At 46.7% G+C, this 27,131-nt stretch overlaps 1 protein-coding gene and 1 non-coding gene across 2 annotated transcripts in view; one reads left to right on the forward strand and one right to left on the reverse strand.

The window, feature by feature from the left end:
• The window catches only part of LOC119390616 (caspase-7-like), a 49,349-nt gene that overhangs the window by 15,854 nt on the left and 6,364 nt on the right, over nt 1-27,131 (forward strand). The window contains exons 3-5 of the mRNA XM_037658219.2: nt 2,178-2,254; nt 9,120-9,290; nt 17,824-18,046. Of these exons, the coding sequence (XP_037514147.1) occupies nt 2,178-2,254; nt 9,120-9,290; nt 17,824-18,046 (471 nt within the window). The remainder of the gene's footprint in view (nt 1-2,177; nt 2,255-9,119; nt 9,291-17,823; nt 18,047-27,131) is intronic.
• On the reverse strand, nt 4,463-4,534 carry Trnam-cau (transfer RNA methionine (anticodon CAU)). Its single transcript has one exon. It is a non-coding gene; the product is annotated as a tRNA-Met (tRNA).

Raw genomic sequence — 27,131 nt, forward strand, 5'->3', positions numbered from 1 at the left:
TCGCTGTTCATATTTGGTAGATGATATACGCATGTTCACGAGAATTTATCCCGCAGGCTATCTCAGCTGCGAAATTTTGTGTCAGTACCCCTTTAACGTGCACCGACATCCCACTGTACATGGGCCTCCAGCATTTTGCGTCCATCGAAATGGGACCGCCGCAGCCGTGATTGAACCCATGCCTTTCATTTCGGCAGCCAGGCAGTGTGACCACCACACCACCGCTGCAGCACCGGGTTTCTAGTAGGTTGATTTCATTCGGTATGATGGTATAAGCTACAGTTCAAGAATGCAGCCAGCTAAATCCCAGATAGAGAAAACTGCGACGGAGATTAAGTGCCCGTCTTACAGTACGTAATTGGCAAACCATTCAATAGCGATTCAAAGTGAATGTTTTGCAGAAGGGAGTGTGTAAAATCATGTCCATACATAACGATAACCACCATGTTAACAGATAAATGCTGCCTATTGATCATTTCCATCGTTTGGGTTTAGTGGCGCAGCAGGCTGATTCACCATGAACCACTTGGGCTACGCGGCTGTGGTCGTGACGATGTTGCAGCAGTATGTGCTGTTGCAGACGAATGCTGTGCAGAACTTTGACGTGGTGAGTTTGCTTCATTCGGTGCATAGGCTGCAGCAAAGGCTGTGCGAACAACCAGTGACCTTGGTATTGCAAGAACGTCCAAGTGTGAGAACAGAAAGGTGTGGTGGCAAAAAATCTCAGCGAACATTCCTAGTGACTCTTCACTGGACAGCAGGTACAGGTGCAAACCAATGAAGTGATATTGCGCATCCATTTTGATGGCGTCACTTCTCTAAGTTTCTTTCCCGATGTCTTCCTTACCTACGCTCAGTGTGTGCCGAAGGCGTTCTTGCGGAAAAGTTTGCCCACTTATAGCGCCATTGTTTAATTAAATATAATAAAAAGCACCCTTGCATGCATGTTATCACATGTCATAGATTCTCAAGTTACAATCAGTTTGCGAATTGAGAACTGCTTCAGTGTACCTTTACTGCTTAGCGGGCTTCAACCTCGCCGAAGTGCAATATAGAGAGAGAAGAAAAAAAAAAGGCAGGACTCGTCACATCATCATATAAAAAGGATTTCTTGCCTTCGGTAATGGGGAGTACGCTGCACATGCAGACACTAGCTGCGGCAAATCCACAGGGAGTGTGTTGCTTTGGCAGTGAAGTTCACCTCCCAGAGGCACGGTAACAGACAGTTCAATCTTTTATGACATGTCCAAGAATGAACATACATGAGAACGGTTTTTGTCCTCCTAAAATTATGCACGGACGACACCTTGCAATTTCCAGCTATTACCCGAAATTTGCAGTGGGGCCTGATTTGTTCAGCATACGATTGGTTTTAAATTTTATCCCATCGACAGAGTGGCTGTATACAAAAACAGCAGCCTCATCATAAGAAGCATGAAACCAAGGGGGAAGCCTAATAGGCCGCCAATGGGTTTTACGCCACAACTTTAAACAAAGTTTTGAAGGTTGCAGCTAAAACGGGCATGTCTAGCATTTCGTTCTCCAACTGACTGCCCAAAACTTTCTGCAGTCTCCGAAGTCGAGTATAATTACGATATGCATTCCCATGCATGCCCCAGACATCATGACTTAAACCATTTCACTTATGAAAATGTACAATTTTTTTTAATTGAAATAACACATAAAAAACGTTGGTGCCTTTATGGTGGCACCGGCCATGTTCTGAAGCTTAACGTTAAAGGTTGTTCACGTTTGCAAGCACTGTGGTATGAATAGAAGCATGCTGGGAACAAGTGGGTGCTTATGCTGTGCTTTGCGGGAAGATGCAAGAAGATGTGTTTGAAAAGCTCAGTGAAACTAAACGAAACGGTTTGGGCAACAACGATACACATGCCTTTGTTTCCAGGCTCTAAATTAAGGACAGTGTTCCTCTTATGCATGAACTGGGCTTGCATGTTGTTGTGTTGCACTGCTGGCACACAGTTGTGGCTGCTGTAACTGAACAAAACAGTTCCCATCAGCCCTTCTGTCTATAGGTCTTCACCTTCGTCTCTTGTGAACATTTTTTTTCGCTGCTGATACGATGTGATGGTCGTGATTATAATGTGAGCTACTGCATACCAGGGCACGGATCAATGCCTTTTCTTACTCTCAAGGTCGTCCTTTTTTTTCTGCAGGTCACGGAACAGTAGCTGAAGCCACCGACTCTGAGTTGCATGTGGTTCCAGCCAAGGAGCTGAGGCATGGAGATGATGTAAGGACCCTTTGTGTGTGTGTGTTGTATCACCAAGGTGGCAGTGTGGGCACATTGGTAATCCATTTTTAAAGGGGCCCTGCAACACTTTTCGAGCATGCTCAAAAAGCGCTGCCGATCGGTAGTCGAGGCTCCCAAGAACACGCGAGCCAAATATTATAGCGATGCGCACGGCCTGGAATTTACAATAAATTCTCAAAGTCAGCTGAAAATCGCTCCCTCTTCTCTCGACAAATGATGTATTAGTCCGCAAAATATGGCGCGATTGTCGGCAGTTCCACCATTGGCTGATGTTATAATCACAATAACACCCTCATTATTACTGTCGTTGTTAATTTTGAGTTCAATAAGTAGATAATATGTATGTTTATATTCTGTTATCGCGTTAAAAACACCGAACAAACATTAATATTAGCACTTCCGGTCTCACCGACAGCTCGTCTGCTCGTAGTTGCGTGGTTCCGTTTTCTTCGCCATGCGCAGTGCCGAAAACGTGAATATTTCTGTGCTTTTGACCATCGCCGGTTGCCGTTGAGAGTGGCAGCCGTTCGAGTGTTGCCTCGTCAGCTGGGAACTGCATCGTCGGCACGTTCTCACGACCGACCGAGGCAGCCGTGCAGCATGTCTCCGATAACAATGCTGGCGTCCGGTAATGGCGGCGCTTCGGGGTCGTCTACCAGTGCCGTCTTACGAGGCGGTGTATCGGAGTATGGGCCGAAACCGATCTCAGCTGTCATTCATTCCAAACGAGTGCGCAGGTTTGCTTCCATGGTTGGCAAAGCGATGAAAACACTATGGCGTTCGAGGTGCACACCCAACATTACCAAACCGACGCGCAGTTTTCAAGCACGCGCGATACGGCTCCGCTCGACGAGAACGACGCAAGCCGACCGGAAGTGGCGGCACAGACCACGTGGTTGCGCCCAGACGTCAGAGAGAAAAAAATGAACAAAAAATTTCCGCCGGCGCTCTTGGGCGGAGCCTCGCTCGTCTGCGCCCCCTCCCTCGACTCGCTGTCTAGCTCTCCGCGCGCTCGCGGCATTGAATTGAGGGAGAAAGCTGCGGAACGTGATCTCTATAATTTGGTAACACCACTTGACGACTTGACGGATTCGAAAAATTTTTGCGGCATATGACTCGTGAAGAGTCATACGTCAATAATGAGACTATTCCAATATAACTAAGAAAGGTGTTGCAGGGCCCCTTTAAGAATGGTAAAGGCGCTCTAGAGACAGTGGCACAAAGAAGACACACACTATGTGCTATGTGTGTGCGTATGTGTGCCTCCTTTGTGTCGCTGTTCTTAGTGCGCTTTTGCTGTTATTAAAAACAATCTGTTGTATTCTTAAGGCACCTTTGCTCATAGCTACATGCTTCTGATCTCTGTTGCCTGCTTTGTGAGACATTTTGTTATCGATATCACAGCTATCAGGAGCTAGCAAGTAAGGCATGCGTGGTCATTTAAAGGGACACTAAAGAGAAAAATCATTTTTTCTCATGTTAGTGAATTACACTTTCACAATTCCAAAATCACCACGCTTGCCACGAAAAGACGATTGGTAAGAGAGAAATTGTGCAAAAAGAAAATGTGGGTGACAATGCCACCTTAAAGTTCCCGCACCAAATGCCGGCGCATCATAGACTTTGACGGCGGCTACTTGGTCCTGCATGGTTCCTAATCGGCAAAAATGAAGTACATTGCCCTCTAAGTACATTGACCTCATGGACTTAACATACCAAGTTGCAGGAAATTTCGTTGAGTGCATGCCACCAAATGCGAAAAATATTCATAGAAAGGCAAGGCCTCGACGTACCCACGTGGGAGACCTAAGGCCCGGTTGGCGAGAGCTCTGCAGGACTATCAATCAAGTTGTTACCAACCAATTCTGTGATGTTACACATAAAGATTTTGGCGTGAAATTTAAAAATGACTATTTGACCTTGATTTTTTCGTCTTTTAATAAACCTATGATGGTGAAATTAATGACATTAGAGTTCTCGGAGTATAATTTATCAATCTAAATTGATTCATTGTTTCACTTTAGGGTCTCTTTCAGTAATGAACAGCAGAAGCAAACTTGTTCAGAAATGACAATGCAAAGATAAATTAGAACTAACAGACAATGATGCCAAGGAAAGTATAGGCGGTGTTATTTCTAGTAATTAGGATATAAATGTGAAGAAAGTAAAGTGGACGAAAAGATAACTTGCCGCCGGCAGGGACCGAACCTGCGGCCTTCGAATAATGAGTCCGCTGCTCTACCACTGAGCTACGGCGGCGGTCATCCTCCCGTCCACTTTGTGGGGTATATATGTGCACTTAAACCTAGGAGTGTTAATCAGCGCCATGGCTGTGATTGGCGCTGACTTCACGGCTTTATGGTCCGTGAAATGAAGGGATCGCGGTTTTTGTACGGGTTGCAATTGGAAATTTGAAAATACCAGGTGTATACACGTCCCTCGGATGGTCGATGGTTTCATATGATCAAAGGACGTGCACGTGAGAGCATATTTGGCTGCCATATGTTGTATTAACCACTCATTGTTCTTTTCAGTAATATCGACATTCAGGTCACGAACTAACACAAATGGTCTATTCTTGTACTTGTCATAATTTCACAATGCCGTGTCAATGAATGTCTTGATATTCCCACTCGACAAATTGGGTGCAAGGTACATGGTCATGATGATGCATCCATCAAAATCGATGGCAGCATATTCACCATTGTGGCTCTGTGTCATTGGTAGTAGTTTCAGATCTTGTGCCTTTCCTGTTTGTTTGACGTATACGGCCACACCACCTGCAGGACGCTCTGCATCATCGATGCACACGACTGGAACGTACCCTTTGACATACGGTCTTTTGCCGTTCCACGGCTCGGTAATACAGAGAACGTCCACCGCAGTAAGTATGGGGTCCCGTTCCACATCGTCTACAAGCTTGACATAAAACCAGCTAGGCTTACATGGTAGGCGGGAAACTACAGAAGGCAACAACAACTAAAGAAAACATAAGAGAACGGCAATCTTTTGCAAAGACGTTCGACCACTACAACGTTAACGGTGTGGCGACATACTGCGCACAAACCGGCGCAGCCTCCGCCTCGTCACTCGCTAGCCCAGCCTGACACGGCTGCATGCTACACCACGTCTCCGATAAGGGACAGCGCCACCGCAGCGTCACCGGAGGCTTACGTCATCGACGGTGGCTTTAAAACCAAGCTGCCAAGCTCGGAAGTCGTCATTCCTTCGCTACCCGACTGAGCGCAGCGTCACTATGCTCGCACCGCTGCTGCTACTACGGTAATAAACAGTCGTTATGTTTTATGTTGGGATGCGTCCTTCCATCGGCACGGCATCCCACATCTCGTGACCCGGACGTGATGCTTTGGCTGGCCTACGAGGAAACCAACCCGTCGCGTGGACACCGACGTTAGCGAAAACGTTCGAAGAATGCAAAGCCGCCCTCTGCACCGCCACACTTCTCAACCATCCCGTGCCAGATGCTCCCTTGGAACTCTTCACGGACGCATCTGGCTTCGCCATCGGCGCCGCACTCATGCAACGTGTGGACAACACCTGGCATCCTTTGGCGTTCTTGTCCAAGAAACTCGCAGCTCAGAAAACGACCCCTTCAACCACCAGTTCCGCCGACGAAACCACGACCACCGCCCCGACAACTCTGCCAGCCTACTACAGAGAACTTCTGGCCATATACGAAGCAGTACAACACTTTCGCCATGTTCTCGAAGCACAGAATTGCACCATCTATACCGACCACAAGCCTCTTACCTACGCCTTCTCTCAACGTCACGACAAGCTCCCGCCTGTACAGCAGAACCAACTCTCGTTCATTGCACAGTTCAGAACCGACATCCAACATGTCAGCGGGAAAGACAACGTGGTCGCCGACGCGCTTTCACGTGTAGCAGCCATCAGCTCTGTGCAGATAACAGCGGACGTCCTCGCCGAGGCTCAGACTATGGACGCCGAACTGCAGGAACTTCTCAAGGGCAGGTCCTCACTACAGCTGCAACAAGTCCCCATTCCAGGGTCTACAACCACAATCTGTTGCGACATGTCGACAGGACGAAGCAGGCCCTATGTACCCCTGTCCCATCGCCGTGGTCTTTTCAACCAGCTCCACAACCTTAGCCATCCCGGTATACGCGCCTCTACACGCCTCGTGGCTGACCGCTATGTCTTGCCCACCATGCAGCGGGATTGTTGCACCTGGGCGCGCTCCTGCATTCAATGCCAACGCGCTAAAGTCACCAGGCACGTCACGTCTCCACTCGGAACATTCCCTCAGCCATCCTGTCGGTTCGAGCACGTCCACCTCGACATCATAGGACCCTTTCCCCCGACTGGACCCTATCGCTACTGCCTCACCGCCATCTATCGCTACACTCGATGGCCCGAGGCATGGCCCCTCGTGGGAATAACCGCGGAAGACGTCGCCTCGGCCTTCTTCACTGGCTGGATCGCTCGTTTCGGCGCCCCCCGCTGCGTAACCACCGACCAAGGACGACAGTTCGAGTCGCACCTTTTCAGGCTACTCGGGCTGACCATCGGTTTTGAACGCTTGGGGACCACCAGTTACCACCCCTGCGCCAACAGAATGATCGAGCGTTTCCACCGACAGTTCAAAGCAGCCATTATGTGCCACCCGGACTCAACCTGGCTCAAGGCCATCCCAGCCATCATCCTCGGTCTTCGCGCCACCTTCAAGCCGGACATCCACGCTACACCAGCAGAGCTCGTCTACGGGGAACCACTCCGTCTCCCAGGTGAATTCCTCGCTGCACTGCCATCCAGCGCTACGACGTCAGATCCCAATGACTTCGTCGCCCGACTCCGACGCACCATGGCGGCCTTATGCCCGTCACCTGCAGCCCACCATTGCAAGCCTACACCTTTCGTGTTCAAGGAGCTAGCATTGTGTATGCACGCTTTCCTCCGCGATGACACCGTCCGCAGGCCTTTCCAGCCACCTTACAGCGGACCCTGCCCGGTCGTCCATCGCAACAACAAAAACTTCACTCTGCGCCTGAACGGGAACGATGTCCGCGTCTCGATTGACCAGCTCAAGCCCGCATACATCGCCTCGCATGAACCGGGCAGTACCACTCCTTCCACAGGCATCTATCCACAGCCGCCGCCGACGGCGCAGCCCGCTCCGGTCACGACACGCTCTGAACGTCTGGTACACCTCCCAGATTTCTACAGACCCTGAGGGCTCTGCACTCCGCGGGAGGGTGATGTGGCGACACACTGCGCACAAACCGGCACAGCCTCCGCCTCGTCACTCGCTAGCCCAGCGCGACACGGCTGCATGCTACACCACGTCTCCGATAAGGGACATCGCTATGCTCGCACCGCTGCTGCTACTACGCTAATAAACAGTCGTTATGTTTTATGTTAGGATGCGTCCTTCCATCGACACGGCATCCCACAACGGTTATCTCGTGGGTGGGTCTCTGTAGCCTTGTCTTCCATCCGGCGACTCCAAGCGAAAGAGAAAGCGCGCCAAGAGGGAGCCTCATGGCGCGTTACTTCTGAAATGTCTTCCGGCGTCGTTGAAAACACGAGACGTAGTAAAGAAGAAAGAACGCCACACAGGCAAACACGCACGAGAGTTTCACTCGTCAACGTCGTCTTCTTCTTCTACTGCATACCAGAACGCGCGCTTCTCACGAACTAGAGGTGGCTACTACAAACAAACAAACGGAGGATGGACAGACCCACGGCATAAGAAGCTTCGCCCCTAAAAGCTGCCCATCGGGAGCGTCGACGGGAATTGGCGCTTGAATGGCAATGGTGACAGTGTTCTGACCCAGAAGCCCATGCAAGAGATGCCAAAGCCAAGAGCAAGCACAGGGCAGAAGACTCAAAGCTTCGAGTGAGAGAAGCTGAGGTTAGACTTGAACGGCTTGTATTGGACCCCGAGTTTAAAATGAGGCAAGACAGAGTGACGCAGAACACTTCGCTGCTTCATCAGCCTTTGCTATGTCAAGGGGGGGGGGACATGGCACTTAAAAGAAAATTTTTTTATTTCTTGATTGATTTTGATGAAACTTCCGGGGTTTATGTATATTAGTATGCTAATTTCAAATATGCAATTATTTTTCAGTATGATGTGTAGTGTTTAAAATACAAAATATTTCATGTGCCTTTTGGGGTGCAAGATTTTTCTAAACTGAGTTAGCTTCAAGGTGAATCAGTTGTGTCGGGCTGCAGCAGCATAGCTCATGGCTTGCAGCTCAGTGATGTGGTTTTGGCCACGCAGGTGTAACGCCTGTCGCATATTTGTCTACCTCACCAGTGCATCGCACTGTGCTTCCTCACTGCGCCACCTGCGAGCAACTGACACGACCCAACATGCGGATGAAGCCTTGTTTGGTGGTTGGCTTCCCGCCTATGATCCAATCATTGACGTCGTGTTACGTGGCTGATGTTGGCATAGTTACAACGATGAGCTACGCCTACCCTTCTGAGCGACGGAGAAGGGTGACACAGCCGAGCAAGAAAATGAAACCAGACGAAACGACTGTCCTATCCCCTGTAACTTCCTTAGTAATGCACTTATTCCCACGGCAGCATGTTCACATCGGACAATTGTGCAGTTATGTCTTCATCACAAATTTTGGACCGCGGGGTCGTTTACTGGCCCTTTAAGCAACAGCGTCGTTTAAGGGATTTCCGTGTATCGCGATACCACTGTACTATATATCCCGTGAAGTGTATTGCTTACAACAGTGCCTGCAGACCAGTGCCCAGAGACATTGTGCCTCAACGATTTGCAACATGATTATTCACCCACATTCCGGCCACCAATTCTTTTCTGCGATTGCCACATATGCAGGTATACACCATGATTCATTCACCGAGAGGCATGTGCATCATCATCAACAACATTGATTTTGGACGTTACGCTGAGCGGCGCGATGGGTCGGAGCACGATGTGCGTCGCATGAAGGCCCTCTTTGAGAAATTCCACTTCAACTGCATTGTGCGCTCTGACCTGTCTGCATCCGTGAGTAGCTGTGTTCTTGCTTCATTCTTCAAAACCAAGTTTGTGCATGTAAGAGACAGAATAAGAATCGAAGGTGCATTTAAAGATAGTTATGTAAGTGCTGCTCCAATTGCTCCATACTGTTGCAGAAGAGAAATGCTGTTACATGCTGCTCCAAACTGTGATTTTTCTTGGTAACTGCTCCGAACCTGCTCTGAAATGGCACTGAGAAAATGTAGGTGAGGAACTTTAACCGCGTGACCGACTCGCAAGCCCTAAGGAAACTGAAAACAGTCTGTATACTATCGTCCTGTTGCACTAGTATATAGAGTTTTTTTTATTAGCTCTGATCTCATTTATGCAACAAGAACTGGCATATCAAGCATATAGCTCATTTAGATGCTTTTTCTTTCTTGACATGCAGGCTACATTGGTGAAATGATAAAATGACCAACATTGTTTTGATGGTTTTGACCATGACAATATCATATTCATTATCAGCTGCTGCTTTGGCAACAGTTATATGCAACTGTGGTTATCTCAATAATGTGGTACACTGAAACCTCGTTATAACGAACACGGATATAACGAATTATCGGTTATAACGAAGTAAGTGAAGAATAGTCTTGTCATAGCTACAGTGTTACAAATAAACGTTTATAACGAATTTTCGGATATAACGAAGTTATTCTCGTGGCAGATGCTACTTCGTTATAATGAGGTTTGAGTGTATTCAGCTTTACAGGTTTGATATCATTTCTGTAGTGGTATTTTAAATATATAGCTAATTTCACGGCACACTGGATAACCAACCATCTTTTTGTTTGTTTCTTGCAATTTACGTTGATTGTTCTCTGTGAAATACTGTTCATAATAAATATTAATATTTATGAGACACTTTGGTGGTGCTTTGAACTCCAGGAGTTGTACGGCATATTTTGCCACCTGCTCCTAAAACACCAATAGCTGCTCCAAAACAGTATTTTTTCGTCTCCAAAACACTTATGGCTGCCTCTAAGCGGTTTTCCTGCTCCAAAATCTGTTCCAAAAAGTAAAAGTCACTTCCATCACTGACAATGCGCATATGATAAGACATGGAACCTGTCTTTTTGTGTAGGTTCTTGTCCGTTTTTTTTTTGTTGTATTGCTTTTTGTAACTTCTTCGTTATGTTTTGAATAAAAGTCACTAAGAGCTTTGCTTTACACCGATTCCCACCTATGCGTGGTATCCGCCCAATTTTTACTTTTACAGTGTTCTCGCCTCTCCCCTCAATAATGTGCAAACTGTACCTCGAGCATCTCACAAATGAATAAATAAATGTGTCATGTTTTTCGTAGTAAAACAAATTGAAATATGGTCATGTGGATCTTGCTTGTCAGTGCTGAGTGTTTGTACATCTAGGTGGCGCTGCACGTCTTTCTGTGAGCATTTCATAACCTTCCGCCATGCTAAATGCTTAGCTTGTGCTGTGCAGTGCACCCTGTCTTGGCATCAGCTTTGAGACGCACACTAACGTAAGCAAACACTGTGCTAAAGCTCTCTAGCAGCATTTTATGGATTCGGGACATGAAGGCAGCACTTGCGCCTTCCAAACTGCGTGGGTGCTATTTATGGTTGCATTGCTAGTGACCACTGTTTCATCTGTAATGGTTACGGTGCTCAGTAGTTTCGTTTTTGCTTGGTGCAGTGTGTGCGGAGTGATAATTCTTAAAAATCATATGCATGCGGTGGTGGTCAGTAGCAGTGAGGGGTACGTGTAAGGAAGGTGGTGTGGAAAGCATGTATCTGATGAAGACATGGGTTCTCAGCCATGGCAGCATTGTGAAGGAAGTTGTGAGGTGATGGGAATTGCAGATTGTACACTGCTTTTATGCAATATAAGAGCAGGATTTGTGGATTTGTTCAGTAAATAAAAGTTTGTTTATGTGGTAGGCATTTGTTTATTGTGATTTGGTTGCCTTAATAATGCGATGTTCAAATGCATGTTTGTGTATGCACGCTTGCTTTGCACTGCCTTGAATCCTTATCAAGGCTGTGGGCAATTATATGTGACCATTCTTCTTAGCACTGCCTTTCTTTCCTAATGCTTTCGCTGTCGCTGACGTAGCGGTAATAATAATAATATCTGGGGTTTAACGTCCCAAAACCACAATATGATTATGAGGGACGCCGTAGTGGAGGGTTCCGGAAATTTCGACCACCTGGGGTTATTTAACGTGCACCTAAATCTAAGTACATGGGCCTCAAACATTTTCGCCTCCATCGAAAATGCAGCCGCCGCGGCCGGGATTTGATCCCACGACCTTTAGGTCAGCAGTCGAGCGCCATAACCACTAGACCACTGTGGCGGGGCGACGTAGCGGTATTTTTTCACATTTCCCCCCTGCAGTGAAACGAACATATCATTACGTTCTCCATTATGCGTTTAAAAATTCTCATCGAAGTGCAAAGCTGCCGTGTTTTTACTGGTCGCGCCATGTGTCGAATCTTTCTTGAAGCTCGTATTTTTGCCCCGCGCTGCACTGGTGTGCATATTGAAGAGTACAGAGCAACCGCAGCCACCTTTGTTTGCTGGGAAGTACAGTCGCTCCGTGCACACTGCTCGCTCGGGCTGAGTGACCATGCGGCGCATTCGATTACAGGTACAAGGGTGAGACTACTGGTACAAGAGTTGTTCTGCCGTCGTCCGCAGGCATCACTTGCACCGTGTCAACATCACATACTGATTGACATGTTTGCACAGCGCAAAATTGAACGAGAACAGATGTGAGGACACAACACAGACACTTACTCAACTCGATTTTATTAGTGAAAACATTAGGAATATATATACACGAGATATGAACATGGCAACAGCACACATCAGCGCAATTGCACAAACTATTGCATTACAGCCAAATAAGCAATTCCCTTTTGGTGAGGGCAGCAGATTGCATGCTTATAGAGAGTTCACCCAGCTGTTGTATTTTGTCACCTTGTATGATCTCACGTGTGAACTGCTCACGGTGTTTCGCAACAATGATTCATACCTGCCAAGTCTCCCGTATTACCCGGGAGACTCCCGGATCTTGAATGTTTCTCCCGGTTGTACGGATCATAGGAAAATCTCCCGGAAATCCAGTTTTGCGCCGCAGGTCCAGTGCATTGCGCACCCCGTGCATCACGATGACGCGAGGTGGGGCGTTTCGTGTACAGATGCGCTACACGCAATTTAAAAATTGATCCTAAATGTGTTGTAGGTTATATCAGCCGTTAATATTTCGTAGATGATGCGTTTGTGTACACACAAATCTATCCCACAAGTTATCTCGCCTTGAAAAATTTGTGTCACTACTGCTTTAAGTGGAGAGCCCAGCACTTAAAAGGGTAGCCGTTACCGATGTCTGTCGAGATACAGTGAAAGCTCGTTAATTCGGATTTCTAGGGACCGGAAAAAATGTCCGAATTAACGAATGTCTGAATTATCGAATGGTCGAAATAAACACAATAAATGCAAGAGTTTTTTCAACATACATTTACTTTACGAAGTAATCGCGCATGCGTGTCTGTTTTCGAGCAGAAATTTGCGCGGACACAATTTTTCTGAGCCCTTTAAGGTGCTCAGCAGCTCGCATGCTGTCTGCAGTGCCAAAACAAAATTCTTCAAGGACGACGAGGGCCTCCGCGACTTCCTTCACAGTGCGAGGGGGCCCGTGTGGCTCATGGTGTGGCTGCTCCTCTTCAGGCTCTTCGTTCTCGGATTCGTTGCCATGCATCACTTCCTTGACGATTTGCTCATCAGTCAGACAGCCGGCAGTGGCAACGCCATCATCAATGCCGATATAATCCTCTAGTGTCACTGCATCAGGCATAACACTTCCGAAATCCTGCCCAACGTTGGCACCGTCGTCCGGCGACACTTCGGCATCGCTGGAGTCGAGTACAACAAAGCCACTGTGCCTGAAACAGTTGGCAATGGCGTGCGCAGGCGTGTTCTGCCACACATACGCAAGAATGCTAACTGCGCTCAGGAGACTCACGTCGTATTGTTTGCCGACGTCATGGCACAGGAGCAACTTCTTGTCGGCAGAGCCCATTTTTCAGGGCACGCAAAATTTCTACTTTGGTGGTGAAGTCCTTCGCCTCGTACTTGGGCCGCTTCGCGGGCATCGCCATCGGCGGAGAGTGCGTTCACACGAAAAATCAGCACAAAAGCACCAGCAACAATCAAGCTAAAGGAGCCGTACTGAATCGTTCCTCGATAAAACGACGTTCAACGATGCAGCACACCAACGGGAACAAAGCACACGCGAAGAAAAGGTGTTCAGGGTTGCCAGGTCGAAAAGACAAAAAATAGCCAATAAATCGGAAAAACTAGCCAGAAAGTAGCCAACTTGAGCCAAGGGCAGTAAAAGTAGCCAAAAGTAGCCACATGTGTGTGAAAATGACTGCGACCTTGTAATTCAAATGACTAAATTCAGTAGCCTTTTGGTGGAATCATAAGGAAGTACACCAGAAACCCTTCAAAATCATAATTTCTGGGAATAAAGCATAAATTGTTGACTTTAGCAAACATTTCGTGCCGGATGATGAAGTTTCTTACGCTGTTGCAGAAATGACGTCCTCTTCGCGCGCCTTGCGTGTCTTTTCTTAAAAGGGCTAGAACTACCACCAACCGTAAAAATGGGTGCTGCATAAGTGTGCTCAAAATCAATTTCCATGATTGAAGCATAAATTGTACTCACTTCGGCAATCGTTTCTCACGTGATGACGAAGTTCGAGTAATTAATATTCTTGAGAAGCAGTCCGCCCCTAATTCTGAGAAACGACACAAGCAGTTCATCAGATATCTGATTTCTAATGTCGACAAGTGCATAGCACCTTGGATGCGGAGCGCTTTCGGTTGTCCTGTTCACTTTCAATTAGTTTAAAGTCGCGTTAAGGAATAGGTGGTCTGCGAAATGAGATGCCATGCGACAATTTTCTCCCAAGTCCCAGCCACTTACTTATGCATAAGACTTTTCTTTTGTGTAATGCAAGCGCCAAATTCAGTTTCGGGAGCTTGAAAAACGCCTTGATCACCATGTTTTGACATCGCATACTCTAACGCCAGCGGCTGCGACGTCGCAAGATATTGATAATCTGGCTCAAATTGAGGCAATAAGAAACTAGCCAAAAAGTAGCCAAGTAGCCAACACACTTTTTCTGCCGCCACCAGCCTAAAAAAGTAGCCAAATTGGCGCAAAGTAGCCAAACCTGGCAACCCTGAAGGTGTTCAACCAGTCTCAAGTCGAGCCAAGTCGACAATTGATGTCCATGGCGATGCTGCGTTTGAGCTTCACTTCTGTTCCGAATTGTTCTTTTTTCGTTTTCGAGCCTCGCCAGCGGCCCGAAAGTCGCCGAATTATCCGATTTGCGGTCAAATATGTCCGAAATAACGAGCGCCCAGTCTCATAGAGTGATGCGTATATTTACAGGGACCACATGACGTGTCCGAATTAACCGATTTTCCGAATAAACGAGAGTCGAATTAACGAGCTTTTACTGCAGCGTGTTCACCAGCGCTTCCGACCGTCCCTGTCTCAACGGCGCCCCTTATGGTCCCTTGCCTGACGAAATAACTGGTAAGCAAGCGACGACAGGCCTCACACGCGGAGCGATGTTATCGCATGTACCCTTCGCGCGACGGTGACGGCCGGGTCGTTTCATTTCTGCTTCAGCCGCGTTCGTCCCTAGCGCTAGCGCGCATTTACACGCACGTGAAACAGACAATGCGTAAGCGATGTTATCGGTTTGGACTCTGTACAGATCAACGGCGACCACAAAATCCCGCTGAAAGTGTCCATGTAATTGCTATCGCAATACCCCCCCCCCCCCTTATGATTAGATAAGAGCATAGGTCGGCAAAAAATGTGGTGCTCACTCAGATTCACCCAAGAAATATATTTTGCACTCAGGGCTCACTCGGACTGAGACTCACCAAAGTTTTTTTCAACTGGATTCACTCGGACTCAGACTCACTGAAATATTTCTCAACTGGACTCGCTCAGACTCAAACTCATCAGAATATTACTCACACGGACCCTCTCAGGCTCAGACTCACGGCTTAATCTGAGTCAGAGTGAGTTGACTCATGTGTGAGTTTGCCGATGTATGCTTCTTACCACAAGTTAATGAGATCAAGTAAACAACACCCACTGTGCATGCTACAAACGGCCTCCTACGGTTTATTGCGCAAATGTTCCTGTTGGAACTAAACAGGCACACACATATAAGCGACGGCAAAGGGTGCGTATTTAATGTGAGTGTGTAGTGAGACCACATGGCCTCTCCGTGTTCACATCTGTGCGCGGCTGTGAATTATATACTATTGCAGCCACCGTGAACTAAAGACATGTAGAGTCACGTTTCCCCGGGACGCCGCTCTCGCCATGTATTGTAAACAGAGAGCGATGTAACGGCCCTCCTCCTCCTCGAGGACCCCGCCTCCATCAGGGCAGTCTGCTCAAGGCTCTGTAACTTCGAGCAGCTCAATAAAGTTTCTCTTCCACCCTCTGATCCTGCGTTCTTAATATACAACAGTTCCTTCGTATGGTTTGAACATTCGTGCGGTTACATAGCACTGATCCCCACGTCGAGAGGGGGCACTTGATTGGTGTTTGTCGCTGGTCCCGTTAGTGGGGAGGCAATCGCCGGGCAGATTCCAAGGGCTGACGTATCGGCCCCCCAAAACGCACCACGAAAGTGCAGACAATTTAGGGTAGGTCCTTTTAGTGTGCCAGCGAACGCTGGTTGTGGTTCAAAGACCAAGTCAGAGCCAAGAGTTGATAACACAAACAAAATATGTTCTATTTAAGGCAGTACAAACATCACATAAACACGCACACCCGGCTGGTATCAATTACAACTCGCAATATAACTTAGATGGTGTTTAAAACAACGGGAACAAACAAACAGATCGCACTAGAAATGCAATCTCATGCATTACAAACTATTCAAGAACACTTAAAGTTCTAAGAACTGTGGGCTGGAAACCAAAGGTGTCCAGTCTGCAGCTCTTGGAACGTATCTCGAATGCTTCTCTTCCGGGAAACACTCACGCAAACTCGAGCGCCGAGTGTTGTTCCCTTCCATCGTCGACCCGTTACATGTCTCCTCGGTTACACTCTTCAAAACTTTTCACTGCTCCCTTGGCGTCATCACTCGATTGTTCAAGATCGACTGACCGAGCTACATCATAAAACTCATCTTCTTTGGCCGACCAAACCACTGTCACTTGAGCAACGTAACGTGACTAACTTCACCACGACGACTGACTGCCTGACCCACCGTCACTGCGCGCTAATATCAGTTCGCGCCCGGGTTCGGGAAGCTTCCAGGTGTCTCCTTTGCGCGTAGCACAGCGAAAGCTAGGGAAAGGGCTAGATCCTTCTCACATGTTCATCTGCATAATCGGTCGGCGCCGCTTTGAATGCTCGAATTCTCCCAATTTTGCGCGGGTGATAGGCTGTCTCAGCGACGCCTCTGGTGGAGAGGGTAATAGTGCGCTCGGGGTGCCTTTTGATACTTGTTCTTTTTTTTTTTTTGCTCGTTGAGGGAATGGTTGGTGCCGTGATTTCCTGCTGTCGTGCGTGCGACTAATTAAGCACTAGTTTGTGACTGTTTCACGGTATGTCATCTGTAAATCATAGATTGTTGAGATATTTTGCATCAATTTTTATTCCAGTTTGTGCCCAGTCAAGTTGTTTAAATATTTCCCCTAGGCATGCAGTAGTATGTGCTCCTTCTTTATACATGTGTGCACTCACCAATGTCTCACCTCACACTGTGACGACCAAGGCACCTAATATAAATGTACGGGCAGAGCTGTTTTGGGTGTGGCTGTGTCAATTTGATTCCTTAAAGGGACACTGAAGAGGAACAATGAATTGGTTTAGATCGATAAATTGTGCTCTGAGAAGTCTAATGTCGTTAATTTCACCATCATAGGTTTATTAATAGAGGAGAAAATCAAGTTCAAAGTTTCATTTTTAAATATCGCGCCGAAATCTCCCCGCATGACGTCACGGATTTCAAAGTGTATTTATCGTATTTTGGCGCCATTGGCTCAAGAAAATTACCCCAAACTTTGTATGTCAAGTCTCTGAACCCCTCAGAGGACAATGCACTTCATTTTTGTCGATTAGGAACGTAGGCGCCGTCAAAATATGTGACGTCACGGCGAATGGTGCGGAAACTTCTAGGTGGCATCGCCACCCACATTTTCTTTTTGCGCGTTTTCTCGCTTACTAGGTAAGCGTCTTCTTGCGGCACGCGTGGCGTTTTTGGCATCGTGAAAGAGTACTTTACTAATATGAGAAAAAATCGTTTTGCTCTTTAGTGTCCCTTTGAGGGCAGAAAAGAGGCATGCATTCATTCTTTTGGGCTACGCAGTTGTTCAGACAATATCGTCAATAAAGTGTACAAAAAGTGTGACAGTAACTGTTCAGCACTGTATTTCTTCGCTGTGTCCTTAACATAAAACTTTCTGCAATAATAGCCAGGAACTAACTTTTGCCCGTCTTTTTTGTTCAGCAAATCAAGACTCTCCTGTCATGGGCAGCCCAACCAAAACAACAGGAGGGGGCCGACTGCCTGGTGGTAATTCTGATGTCACATGGCAAGAAGGACATGATTGATGGCATAGACGGTGAGCAGGTACACCTGGTCGATGATGTGTTCACGCTGTTCAACAACGAGAAATGCCCAGCCCTGCAAGGAAAGCCCAAGCTGTTCTTCATACAGGCCTGTCGGGGAAGTGAGTAGTGTTTTTATTGCTTCTCATTTTGTCTCTATGACTGCATTTTCTAGAATTTTATTTAAAGGGACAATAGAGGCTAATGTTAAGCCAGCGTGTTGTAATAGTATTGCAGAAACTTCGTAGTGCTTACATTTGCTGTAATAGCGGCACCAATTGCGCCAAACTGCGCCAATAGGTGAAACCTGCTAAATCCTGCTACATTATTGCAAAAATGTCATAATTTGCTCCAAGCGTGCGCCACGACGTTGTTCTTGCGGTCTTCTGGAGAAACAGAAGACTGAATGTGCTTCCAAACCATATTTAAGTTGCCACTTTAATTTCGAGTGGTCATTGGAGCATACTGGCGAGTGCTATGTAGTTGAGGTACAGTCGACGACCGATAATTCGGACTCCACGGGGAACGTAAATAAGTCCGAATTATCAAATGTCCGAAAAAACGGATGCGTCAGAAAAAAAGATACTTTTATTGACACTACAGGGTCCCGGTGGCCGAAAAAAGTTGTCAATGCGTTGCTGCCCGCACTTCCGCTTACGTGCAACCAAGTCCGCCTGTATCTCCGCCAGTGTGATGTGATCGCTGTACGATGACGAGCTGGTTTCGTTCGTGAAGGCAACGCGTCTGTGCTGCGCACTTAGCGGTCACACAAAGAGGCAGCATGAATGGCGGCGCGGCGCGTTTGGGTTCTCGCCTATTAAATGCGTGCACTACGCATGCAACTGCACCAGGCCACATGCACTATCGAGCAGTTGACTGAAGATGCTTATCATAAGGCTTGTCAGCGATTGAGCCGTACGGGCGCGTTTGCCACCTGCTGCCATCATGCCTCCGTGCATTTCCACTGCTTATCCGTAAAGACATCGCCGCACGGCGCCGTGATAGCTTCCCCTTTGAATTTCCGGTCCGCTTCACCCCATAGCTGACTTTCAGACTCTGCTACTGTCGCAAACAGGTCGACTCGTGAAAGCGCTGGTTCGAACCTACGAGATGGTAGATGCGGCTGAGGTGGGGGCTTCAGTTATTGCCTTTCGGACCTGCAATTTGGGCAGAAAGTCCCAAAAATCGGACGCTGAAGAGTTTTAGCGTCCGAAATGTCCGACGTTCTTGACCATTGACGTCTATGGGGCTGGTGACAGTGCCGCGAAAGCGTCCGAATTTTCGAGCATGTCCAGAAAATTGGGCGTCCGAAAAGTCGGCAGTTGACTATCTGCCGCATTTCGTTGTCGTCGGCGCGGCCTTCGGCGCTGGCTGTGAGGGCACCGTTGGCGCATTTAACTCAGATTTTTTGAGACAGCAGAGCGTAAAATAAAGCAAGTCTCAAGATAGAAAAGAACGCGCGCGCAGAACGCTTTATCGCAGATGCATTCGACAGAATGGCGGCGATAGCAGCGCAGCGCGGGGATACAGGAACCGGAATGTAGGATGTTCGCGATGGCGATATGATTTCCCACAGTTGACCAGTGCCTCCAACATCGGCATCTCCAATCACAAATCTGAGGCATAAAGTAGCGATCGAAATAGAGCCTCATAGATCACCAATTAGCTTTCGTTTTGATCTCTGAGGCCATACTTTGTATGGTACGGGTGCCGGAGGATAATGGCTGGCGATTCGGCGTGCGCGACAGTCTCGGACAGGGTCTGGATTATCGAACGTAGATCTCGCGGCTGTCCGAAATATCGGTCGTCTTTACACATTACTTCTATGAGATCATCGGCGTTGCCGCGCGACTGTCTGAATTACTGAGCATGTCCAAATTATCGGTGTCCGATTTATCGGTCGGCGACTGTAGTTGCTTTGCACAACCTTGCCAAACAATCAGACTGGCTCATACAGCATGAATAAAGTTTTCTATGCTACTAGACCATAGTGCGTGATTACATTGTTAAGTTCAGTAATATGGCTTCTAACTGTTGTGGGCTAAGCTATAGAAAAATAAAACTCTGTGCAATTACAAGTTTTTGAATGATGGTCTTCTATTTAATTGATTACATTAATTACTGTGAGCAGTACGTGTATGTACTTGGATAGACCATTTCGTTATGGAAGCGTGCTCTACAAGAAATTGTAGCACAATATGTTATAATATGCTTCCATAAAAGTTCATGCAGGGTGTGTAATTTTCGTTTCACAATACAATCGCCTCACTTGATCAGCAACTCCACATGTTGCAGTGGCCTGCGGGATTTCGCTGAGAAAGCATCGTATCCCAGCATCCCAGTATCTTTCCTGTTTCTCGACCACAGCAGCAGTTCCTGTTTGAGAACTTGTCGAAGTTAAGGGGGGAGGTGGCGATCGAAAAAAACTTTTTTGTTTGTTGACCTAGAGTAATGAAATTTGGCAGGCATACTGAAGAGTGCCTCGAATAGCTATATATAAAGTTTCATTGCGATATCTCGAGTAGTTTTCAAATTACACTATGTTACATGATCTGATGACATAGTCTGCTGGTGAAAAGCCTAGCATTGTAACAAAACATGCCAGGAAGGTCCAAGACGTTTTGATCTTTACTCAAAAGAGCTCTACACAGGATGACATTAATAAAAATTGTCTATTGCTTTTAGTTTTTTTACAAATAACATCCACATCAGCTTCATGTATTGCATCAGAACTTCTCACGCACTAATTATCACTTACAAAAAAAACTAGGCCCTAAGCAAGGTAAAGAATAATGTCATCCTGTCAACAAGACTTCAAGGATTGAAAAAGAAAAAACGGAATCAAAATCTGTGTAGTAGTTGCCAAGATATCTGCTCCACAAGCTGAGCAAGATGCCAAAAAAACAGTATTGAGAAAACGGCGTTTAAAGTTTGGCCTTCTCTAAAACACCTAAAGATAGTGATCTTTGTTTTTTTTTTATGATGTTTCACTTCTTGGACATGTGGCCTTTCTGCAGTGTGCCTTTGTTCTTTTTTCATAACCTCCTTTTTTTTTTATCTAAAAAAACCCAGTATGGATTTCAAACCAAGTTCTCTGTATGAAGGAGTGGTGTGACAGACATGACAGAAAAGAAGATATTGCAATCTAATAAGGCCATATACTGAAATAATTACACATATTTCTTGTATTTATGCTGTCATTAGCATAATTAAGTCTTGCTTATTGATTACAATTAATCATAGAATAATTTTTATAAAGAGAAAGGTTTGTTGTGAGAGAAAATGGCTCACACCATGATAGCCGATGCCTTCGTTCCAAATAGCAAACAGTTATGGCCAAGACATTAGTGGCACAGGGATTTTTGAGCAGTTTATTCAATGACGCGAGTCGGGCAGATAAAAATTCGTCCCCCTGCTTCCTACACGGTCTTTTGCCGCTCTCGCGTATGAAACGTATTATCATTCGGCCGACCGCGGCAACGCTAGTCTACGAGGCTTTCATTGTTTCAGAACATCCATAAACGCCTGCGGCGATATCAAGCACGGCTCCAAGCACGTCTAAATTACATCACTAGTGCTTATTGATAGCACTCTGACCGCGAAGTGCTCGGCCGCGGGGTCCGTGGAGCCGGCGCGTGATGTGCTTGGTGACGGCGTTCGGTGACGATGCGCGAATGCAAAGCTACGATGACGAAAAATCTGCGCGCAGTATACTTTGCATCTCATTTTCGGGTGCCGACGCGCGAAATTGCTACCGCTGCTCCGAGCAGTCCGTGGCCGTGGGGCCTGACGATCGAGCTTGGCTGTCGAGTTCACTGCCGATGCGTAAAATGCCCATCCGCGGTTCCGAAGTGCCGGCGAGCGATTTGCTTCTTCGCTTGCGAAGAAGCACATAGCCGCGAGCACGCTAGCGCGTTGTTGTTGCCCGCAAAGTTCGAGGTTCGTCTCGCCAAACGGCGCCGTGAGCGGAGTTAGGCCTAGTGACGACTCCGAGCAGTAGGTGCGCAGGCCGTGGTGCCCGTTGCTTCAAATTGCGTAATGCGTGGTCGTGAGTACAAAGAGTCGTCCCGCGATCGCCTTCGTCACGATCTCAGAAGTGCTGATAAACAGAACATCTAACCGCGAATCCGACGCTGAAGTCAACGCTAGAGTCGGTCCGAGACGCGCATTTGCGATGTTCGCTAGGAGCGCGGCGCACCATCGTAATCAGATCGAACTTCCTCTTGCAGCTCCAAACTAAAGTGTAATTATATCTTAAGTGATCGTCGAGCCGTGAACACAGAACTATTGCGAACGTGTCACGAAGTAGCGCGATTCTCGACAGCCGTGAACTCGCGACACGCAGACGACGATCTCCCGGAGCGAGCATCGGACCAATGGCGAGGCGAGCTGGGGCAACATGGCGGACGCGGCCAATCGGAGGCCTCGGAACGACTCTCAAGTGTTTGCTTTTTGTGCGCTTCTTTCTGAATGGAGGAGCCCGCTGAAGCGGGGAATTTGAACACGGAGAAATGCCCTTTCCGACAAGCCCAAAAAGTTGGTTCGCGGTCGCGTCATCGCGGAGCTACAATTTTTTGAAAATCGCTGTTTTTTTGCCATTTTCACAATAATTTTCGCCACCTCGGAGGGCAAAACAAGTTTTTCGAAGCACTTCTGGGTGGTTTTCAGTTTAGATATTTTGGAATCAGATAGAAAAAGGGTTCCAGAAACTGAAAATTTGATTTTCAGAAAATCGATTTTTTTGCCATTTTTCGCAATACGAAAGCCGCGTCCCCTTAAACACGAAGCCTCCCATTACCGCAAGTTTCATGGAACAGAAATTAGATTTTTGGGCACAAAGGATCAATTATTAAACCTTGGATTTTATTAACCACCCATGAACCAGGATCCAAACTGTTCTTTCCATAAAGCACAACAGCAGGCACTTCACTGCGCAGTGAAAGCCTAGGTTGTTCTGAAAGCACGAACGCCATCAAAATAGTTCTTCTGGATTGTAAACAGAATGCTTGTAGAGTTTACACTGCCTACGCTTCCACTGTTGTAACTAAAGCATCATGGGAAGTCATGTTCATTTACAAATATGAAGTAGATTCAGAAAAATGTAGGTGGCCTGAGGTCATGGGACTAAATAAACAGGGCTCTCCACAGAAAAACAAAGAGCAGTAACTTAATTTCATATTTTGGGGGATTTGAATTAAGCATGCACGTATTTGTGCATAAGTCTACATTGTTAAACGTAGTAGAACTGCTGCAGCTTAGCGACAAATGTTTACATTTGAAAATTTGTGCTTGGTAATTGCTCCAAAAGGTTGTTATGCTGCTTGAAAGTGAGGTTTTAGCTGCTCCACAAGCTGTGCCGAAGTGATTTCGGTCAATCACGTCACTGTGCTTGTTTCGTGCCAAGCAAACGCTTAAATTGAAAGAAAATCACGTTTTAGTGTACATATATTCTCAGTGCAATTCAAACCGCCCACCTCCGAGAACATCCACCATGCCCACACTGCCTGACAGCCGACGCTGTGGCACAGCCCGGTGAAAACAAAACTTGCATCATTCTCAAGGGTAATGACAAATTCTTTTACACATGAATCAGACTGAAATGCAAAGATCTTATTTTATTCCATCTTGTAATTAAATGAAATGCTCTTTTTTGTCATGAGTAGTTTGAGTACTTGTGATTAATTGTATTGAGGCTTTACTACGTCATTGGGCTTGTGTTCCAGAATGTCCCACTGGTGACGTGAATCATGTCCTACATTTACCATGAGGGTGGGGGTAGGGGGCATGTGGCAGTGGGAATGGTAAATTTCGTCAAAATGTTTCATTTTCCAGTTAATTTTTTTTTTCACAATGCCCAGATCATCTTTTATATGATGGTGAAATATTATAACAAAACAGAAGTAGAAGTTGAGAAAAAAAGCACTTTACTGGTGTGCTACCATCAAAAACTGCGATAATTGGGCTTTAGAAACTGCAAATCTTGCAGCATTACGTTGGCACAGTGCTGCCATCTTGGCATCATTGTCAATGGCATCGTTGTAAAGAGGGTAGATCAGAGGTCGAGGTAGACATAATGTTGCATTTCTCCTATGAAAAATACAACCAGCACCCTTCGGAGTTCCGTTTTGTTAGCTTTGAGCTCCATTTTCCTTGAGTTCCGTTTTATCCGCTTTCATTTTATGTGCAGCTGCTGTCAGCCATCCTTGTGCCATTTAACAACAAATAAGGATATAACCATTCTGTTTTTTGCACTTAGATCTTGAAACATTGGTAAGTACTGTAAAGCTGTCCATATTGGGAGCTGGCTCACCAGGTTCTTAATCTGGGGCGAAGCCCCGCGCCGTACGCGTAACCTTAGTTCCAGAGGCGACCGCTACAGGCACAGCTCGCGTTAAAGAGAAGTCTTCTTCCTCTTGTCCTTCGAGCGCCTTGATGATGATAATAACGCAGGCAAAATCACATACAGTCGATCCCGGATATATCGAACTCGAAGGGGATCGTGAAATAGTTCGATATATTGATAATTCGAAATATAAAATATGCGTATTTAAGGCTTATATTAATGCATTGTAGGTCTCGAAACAGTTTTCGGAACTTGTAACAGGCGCTAACATGACGATTCGCTGACAAGTAGTATGCTAAATAACAAGGTGGCAACTTTTTCTTTTGCAAGTTACTGCACTTTATTTTGCACGAAAATAGTGCATAAAGTTGTCTTCCTTCTTGAGCACTGTCAAGTTCATCAACTCATCCTAAATAACATTGAAGCTTTCCAAATAAGCAAATTCAGCACATTCAGCCACAACAGCGGTGATTGACGCTGAACAGCGATGCAAGCTCTGGAGCGCGGTAAAAGGTTGTTTGGCGGCGACATTGGCATCTTCATAACTGCACGGGTCCACTTCTGCGGCACCGGCAACGTCAGCCTTGATCTCGGCATCGATGCAGTCAGAAACAGCGACGTCATCATCTGCACTGATGAAGGCGCTTGCTGTACTCCTGTCCAAGAGCGCGCCTGGAAATGCTAAGTCGCAAAATTCACTGAGGCACCGTACGCCATTGTCAGCGGTCATGACGCACCCGAAGTCACCACCTGGCACCAAAGCCCGCAAGGAAACGGTTCATGATGTTGATTTGCTTGATGTCGTTTCAAGTACCAGTCATCATTCTATTGCTGCGAACGGGCCAATGTTTAGTTCGTCTCCCGAATTGTCAGGAACGAAGCGAGAAGTACACGAGTCCTCAAGGTGCAAGAGGCAACGCTGCCCACAAACAACGAAGGAAAAGAAAAATCCCCACCACCGTCGACATCTTGGCGATGGCGATGGCACTTGTGGCTTTGTAGCAAGCAGCCGCTGCTTTGGTGCGAAAACCAAGAAAAAGCGTAGCCTCCGAAATATGTGTTTTTAACCGAAAACTGCAAAAATTTGTCACAACGTTGTGGATCTCGAAGGCCATGCTTTTCAGGCCCACATGCCATCGTGCGTGAACAAACAGGGAAGGGAATGCGAACATTGCGACGAGGCTGCTGAGTATCTGCGCATTCATCACATTTTGGTGCCTTCGGCAATTGGCCCTTATGAAGAACACTATGCCCGCACGTTACAACCTACAGATCGCGCAACGAACAAGCCGGTGCACTCACAAGCACTGCGCAACCAACCAGATCAACGTAATGCAACGACACCGCCTTTTTGTCACCTGTGTGCGAAAAGTAATCGGAACTTGTCAGAATGCGGCCGAAAATGACCAACATTTGTTAGGAAAAATGCACTCCTTGGAGTTCAGCGCAGTGCAGCGTTCGATATATCGGATGTTTCGCTGTGCGGGAGTTCGATATACGTGTGCACCAGCCCTATACTTTTGCATGAGAAATTCAAGGGGATTTTTCAACTGTTCAATATAGCCAATAATTTGATATATCCGAGTGATGTATCCGGGATCGACTATATAGCATGTGCAACTGTAGCATGCGCACGCTCACGCGAAAGAGAAGCCTTCTTCTTCTTGTTCTTTGAGCGCCCTGATCATGAAAATAATGCAGACAAAACCACATATAGCACAGCCAAGTGTAGCATGGGGTGCTCGCTCAACGCCAGCGCGTGCTCTAGTTTGATAGGTGACCGCTAGAGGGCCACAACTGTGTGCTTCCTCTCACTTTTAACAGTCGTGAGTCAGTGCTCTTCGATACTAATAACATAAAGAAGACAAGGCGGTGGAGTACAGAGCTCACTAGGCAGCGCGGAAGCGGTGGAAAGAGAACCTCGAAGAGGTACGGGCGCGGGATGCAGCGGCCAAGCACCGAAAACGGTCGCAACCTGAAGTTGGTGGTGCCAACGCGCGCTTCAAGCGCGATTTCCTCGACCACACGTTCGGCCACAGCTGCAAGGTCTGTGACCGCTTGTGGTTCGACCACAACCTGACCACAAGCGCTAGTATATCAACGTGTGACGTCTTTATATGACAGTAGAGGAGTTGTACGGAGCATTCACGGTTTACCCGATTATCTCCGAGCCAGCTCCTCAGTCATCATTCACTTTGTGGATATGGCGTGATTTTTCGTCTGCACATCGTACAGATTTTTGTAAGTGGCCTTTCGTAAAAGTTCTTAGTAAGACAATATGTGGAGGTAATTTAAAAAAATTTTTGTGAGCTCGTTTGAATATTAAAAAATAAACCAATAGCTTTATGGCACAGAATGGGCTGTTCTGTATATCCTGATGCAAAAATTTTGATGAACTGTGTCTAATTCATAAATTAATTTTTGGATGACAGTGAGACTCTATCAAGTGTTGTAAGTCAAAAACTACAACAGATAGCTCAAAACCGATTTCAGTTACAGTGTCAGCATAATAAATCACATCTGCTTAGCAAATTTTATCACTCTATCCCAGTAAATAACCAAAATAGTTTTCATTGCCACGTCCCCCCCTTAATTTCTCAATTACTCAAGCACTATCTTGTAGAACATTGATAGTAATGGGATTGCTGTGCAAGTTGCACCAAACTGTGCCAGGAGTTGAGTCCTGCTACATCCTGCTACATTTTGGCAGAAATCGCACAATTTATGCCGAACATGCACCAAGATATCACTCATGCAGTCTTTCAGGGAGAAAAAAGAAAAGATGGCAGGTGCTCGAAATACATAGTACTTAAGTTACCGTTATAATTTTCACCGGTCATTGGAGCAGACAGGCAAGGGCTGAG

This window comes from Rhipicephalus sanguineus, chromosome 4 (assembly GCF_013339695.2).
Source record: "Rhipicephalus sanguineus isolate Rsan-2018 chromosome 4, BIME_Rsan_1.4, whole genome shotgun sequence".
Lineage (NCBI taxonomy): Eukaryota > Metazoa > Arthropoda > Arachnida > Ixodida > Ixodidae > Rhipicephalus > Rhipicephalus sanguineus.